At 41.0% G+C, this 5,399-nt stretch overlaps 1 protein-coding gene across 1 annotated transcript in view; it reads left to right on the top strand.

Moving 5' to 3' along the window:
• LOC118748463 (protein pecanex) overlaps window positions 1-2,836 on the top strand; it is a gene marked incomplete in the record, with an annotated part of 12,495 nt that extends 9,659 nt beyond the window's left edge. The window contains 2 exon segments of the mRNA XM_036482910.1: window positions 1-1,590; window positions 1,649-2,836. Of these exon segments, the coding sequence (XP_036338803.1) occupies window positions 1-1,590; window positions 1,649-2,686 (2,628 nt within the window).
• Between the last annotated feature and the right edge of the window lie 2,563 nt (window positions 2,837-5,399).

The following is a 5,399-nucleotide window of genomic DNA, read 5'->3' as shown; positions in this document are numbered from 1 at the left end:
CCAATAGTTTCACTTTGTTTGGCTTTGGGGTTGCTGGCGCGGCGATCGCTGGCCAACGCGTCGCACAGTTCTCTCACCGGCGTGGAATTCTTCTTGCATGGCCTGCACCAGCTATTTAAGGGCGACTTTCGCATTCAATCGCCGCGCGATGAGTGGGTTTTCGCCGACATGGAACTGCTGCATGCCGTTGTGGCGCCCGCAGTAAAGATGGCGCTAAAGCTGCAGCAAGACCACATTTCGAACCCAGATGAGTTTCACTACCCGGACGCTCTGTACGAGGCGATTGACACCTGTGCCAAGGATTTGGTGATATCGCACGAGGCGGATCCAGTTTGGCGCAGCGCGGTGCTTAGAGGCGCGCCCAACTTGCTCGCATTGCGACATGTCATGGAGGATGGCTCTGACGAGTACCGCATCATCAGGCTGACGAAACGCTTCCTTAGCTTCCGCGTCATCAAGCTGAATCGCGAGTGTGTGCGCGGCCTCTGGGCGGGGCAGCAGCAGGAGCTCATATATCTGCGCAACCGCAATCCTGAGCGAGGCAGCATACAAAACGCCAAGCAAGCGCTGCGGAACATCATCAACTCCAGCTGTGATCAGCCCATCGGCTACCCTATTTACGTTTCGCCGCTCACGACCTCCTACGCCGATACGAATGAGCAGCTCTGTAAGGTCATCGGCGGCGCTATCACACTCGAATCCATCAAATCGAACGTGCTGGATTGGTGGCAGCGAATACGCGAGCGCTGTCGGCAAGGTTGTAGCTCTGGCTCGGCGATGGAGACTTCCAACCTTGGCATCGGTGCCGCCGGCGGCATGGGTAGCGCAACAGTTGGCAGCGGGGAGTCTGGTGGTGAAATTGCACCCATTTACATCTCAGCGCCACTCTACAACACCCTTACAGTGGGCAGTCTCTTTAGCTGTCGGCCAGTGCACGGCGTCACAGTGCCCACTAGCATAGGTGGCAGTCTCGGCACGCAGTTCGGCAGTGATGGCGCGGTGGTGACGCCACTGTGGCGCTGTCCCGTGGTGACTGCAAAGCCTGCGCTGCTCGCTGGACTGCTGAATCGGGAACGCGAGCAAGAGCACGAACGCGAGCGCGAGCGCGAACAGTTGCGCGGTGTAGGCATACGCGTATCGCATTCGTTATCGCGTACTGAACGCGAACGCCGTGTAACACTGCCAATAGCCAGCACCAGTAGCGGTGGCGGTGGCGCAAGTGTAGCTGAAGCCAACAACAGTCCAGCAACGAAATCGGCCGAATCGGCACGGCAGCTGGAGCCACATGCTGGCATCAGTGGCATGGAGTTGCAGCCTGGGAGTAGCAGTCCACGGTACACAAAGATATCAAGCTCCTCGGGCAGCCTCGGCATTGGCAGCATCATAACGACGCCCGGTGACTATCCACGCAAATCGAAGGGGCCAATCAGTCTGACGGCAGCAGCGGCGCTGGCTGCTAACGAGCGCAGCGGTGTGCCAGAGATTTGCGGCAAGTCGAACAGCGCCGACATGGTGGCTTCGCTGGCGGCTGCGGGTCACGTGCCGCGCATTGGGCTCTACAAGAAAGTCGTCATCATCGATGACTTTGAGGTAAATGCCGCTTTAAACAAAATTTATTTTCAAACTCAAATTTCTATTTTCGCTACAGATCTTCGACCGCATTGACGTCGGCCGGCGTTTCAATATGTTTTGGCCCAGCGAAGAAATGCGCGCAAAAGGTGGTCGCTCGGCCTGGAAAGATTGGCTGCCCTGTATCGGCATGGTTGGTTATGTGGTGCACTTCTGGATGCCCGGCCATCGCGATCTGCTTTTCCGTTCGCCCTTCAGCCGCGTGGTCTACCTAGTCGCCATGAATGGCTACTATGTACCAGTCGGTGAGTTCGGCATACGCGAATACGATCCCGTACGCGACGGTGATGACGGACTGAGCGAAGAGGAGGAAATGGCCACTGCTGCGGCGGGCGTGCTGGTCGCGATGCGCGCGGTAAATGCGCGTCGCAGCTCCATGCAGCACGAGTTGCACGAATTTGATGAATTGCAGCAGGAGCGCGAGCGCGGGCGTGGCGAAGGACTCACTCCCATACTGGGCAGCAGTCTCGAATCGCCCACCTCGCATCTGATGGGCAGCAGCGTACTAAGTGGTGCGGGAGCAGATGTGGACACGTACACGGACGACGACGCAAAGGCTGTCGCAGCGGAGGAAAACTGCGCAGCTAACACAGAAATAGCGAGCGTTAGTGGTATAGGAGCCACGCCGGCGGGTATGAGTACCGCGCATGTGCAGATGCGCGCGGTGAGCAGCAGCAGCTCCGAAGACGAAGCTGAGCTGCTAAACTATGAAATGCAGCGACGTGAGCAATTCTTTAATATGTGGAAGCTAATGTCGGAGCACAAAGACGCCGAGCTGAAGGAGGCGGAGAAGGCAAAGCGTGAAGAGCGCGCGGAGGAGAGCAAAGAGCGTACGCAGAGTGAGGCGGTAAAGGCGGCGCAAGAAGCCACACCGACGACGGGGTGTGAAACAAAAGCAGAGACAAGTATGGAGAACGCTGCGGCAGCGACGGCTGTGTGCTCAGTTGAGACAGAGAATAAAAAGGTTGAGGCAGAGGGTGTGGCGGTAGAGCAACAAGGCAAGGCGTATGTGGCGCAGTTGGAACGCGACTCGCTGCCGGAATGCAGCGACGTTTAGCAGCAGCTGTGGGTGCTGTTCGTTTGCGGTTGTTGAACTGAAAAATTTACAAAGTTGTTGAATTTAAACGCCGAAATGGCGCCTTCATATGGCAGCCTAGAAAAGCGGTAAAAACAAAAGAGATAAAAAACCACTAGTACGTAAGATTTACTAATTAACTATTATTGCATATAGTTACTGTATAAGATTTAGTTTTAGTTTAATAATTTAATTTGTTCAATTATGTAAGATTGTTGTAATTTTAAGCACGGAATCAAAAAACGCTAAAAGATGAAAAATAATTAACAAAAAAAATATGAAAAAAGCTTATAAATAAAGCGCTAAGTAGTTTATAATGCATAGCAGAAACACACAATAAGAAATTGTAGCATACTTTCAGGGTTATAAAAACTGAAAAAAAAAAATTTAATTCATACAGATAAACAACAGATACATACTCATTCCTAGAGCAATTGCAAATCTTCCTACTGTACCTACGTAATAAGTATAGCGCATACACATACACACATATACATATGCATAAATACATACACACATATATATATATATCTACATATTTTAACCATAGCCGTTATGCCAAGCAAGAAAAGCAAAGAACAAAATGTATAAAAGCCAAACAAAGAAGCGCGTTAACATTGTTTATTTACATACATAGTATACATAAAACAGAACAGAAATATAAATATTATTGGTTTTTATGAGCATTTGATTTACATCATAATTAAAAATTTTTAAAGTAAATTTGAAAAAGAAGATTGTAAAAAAGTTTTTATATTGAATAAAAGAAATTTTCCAATAGAAAATATGGCACAAAAATCGTATAAAATACAAAAAATTGTTTTCTATTTTTTATTTTCACATTATTTTTTATTATATTTTTTTATTTTATTTTTTCAAAACAATACCTATTGCATGTGAATTGAGGCAACCTCAAAACTGCAATTCACATCCACAGCCGTATAGTTAATTATGGAAATTTATATCGCCTGTTAATTATTTTAACAAGAGTTTATATACAGAAGCATTTAACTGATTTAAACTCTTGTTAACTGAGCACTGTGAATACTAAAATTGATTGTTAAACCCTTGTCAGTGGATATTGCTCAGCTTTGAAAATTTGGTGCAAATGCATCAAAAGGTTCAAAAATTCATTGTAAAAATATATACAAAAAAAAAAAATTGGTCAAAAGTTTTTAAAATTGAGTAGCTAAAAAACGCCAATCTAAAATAAAAATTTATTACTTATTCTGAGCAAATGCTGATTTTTTTTGATATTTGTTGATTTTGTTGTTACAATTTGGTAAAAAATTGCATGAAAAATTTTTATTCATTTTTCGTTTGTTCGTTATTTAGTTCATGTATACATATGTATGGATGAAGTGGTAGAAATAATACTTTTATTTCAGGATTTGGTTATAGTTTCCAAAATTTTTATCTAAAAAGTAAACACTCGTTTTTTCCTCATTTTTATTTTGACCTGAACAATAGTTTAATTTACGTACTTGCGATTTTTTTCTTAAATATTTTTCTTAATTTCACCTGTTTTTCTATACTTTCAACCCTTTTCTTAAACTTCTCTATGTAAAGAAACCAACTGCTTACTATTAGTGTCAAACTAATTTTTTTAACTATATCTTAAATTTTTAATCGTGCGCAAGCTTTATTTACATCCATATATGAAAAAATATGTACATCGTACGTATATTTTTTTCCAAATTTAATATAATGAAAAAATTAACAATTATAATTTTTTAAATGCATTTTTTATTAAATTTGCACGTAAAAATAATAAACAAAAATCGCATAGCCTAAAAAGTAAAACAGGTACCAAATAATAAAATTAATGATAGAATTTTCTAGCTGAAAACTGTATAAATAATAAGTTATAAACTAAGCGCTAAGGGTTTTGGAAGTTCTAATAAAACTTAATTAAAAAATTAAAAATATGCAATTTAAATGCGACTAAAGCGCAACTAAAACGCAAAAGAGCAAAGAAAAAATATACGATTTTTTAAAAAACAATTCATTTATGTAGTTTAGCAAGTAGTAGCGTAGGAAATTACAATAAAATATACGTAGGTGTATTATTTTTTTGGTTCTTCATAAAGAAAGAAAAATATTGCAGAAACTAATTGTGAAAAAATTTTAAGGAACTCTGTATGTATGTACATATGAAAAAAAAATTTCAAAATATTTTTTAAATTAAGTTCCAAAAAACATGTAATTATATAGAAAAATAAGTAAACGATTTAATTAGAAAACTTGTATAGAATAATAAAATTATTCGAAAATATACATTTATACATTTTTTTACTTTTATTATTGTACACATTTTTGGTTTAATTTCATTGTTTTTTGCTTTTTCGGTGTATTTTTAGACAGAATTAAAACAAAAATTATAAAAACACTTCATCTTTTTCTTTCAACATATTATTTTGTATGCTTTATAAATTGCACTCTGTTTATTTTTTATTTTTGAATTTACTTTTTTGTGAAAAAAAAAACGAAAAATGCACCATTGTGCAAGGTTGGTAGAAACCGGTATAAACGCGTGTAAGAAAGTAGTTGTAAAACTGAAAAATCTATAAACGAAAGGAATTACTGATTGCGATTTGAAGAAAGGAAGAAAATATAAGAAAAAGCTCTCATGTTGCCTTAAAATGTTAGACTGATTTTTTCTACACTTTAAATATAATACAAAAATAAAAAACAA

Source organism: Rhagoletis pomonella, unplaced genomic scaffold, assembly GCF_013731165.1.
Source record: "Rhagoletis pomonella isolate Grant_MI unplaced genomic scaffold, Rhpom_1.0 Rhpom_scaffold_00013, whole genome shotgun sequence".
Taxonomy (NCBI): domain Eukaryota; kingdom Metazoa; phylum Arthropoda; class Insecta; order Diptera; family Tephritidae; genus Rhagoletis; species Rhagoletis pomonella.
This window is presented reverse-complemented; position numbering and strand designations above follow the sequence as displayed.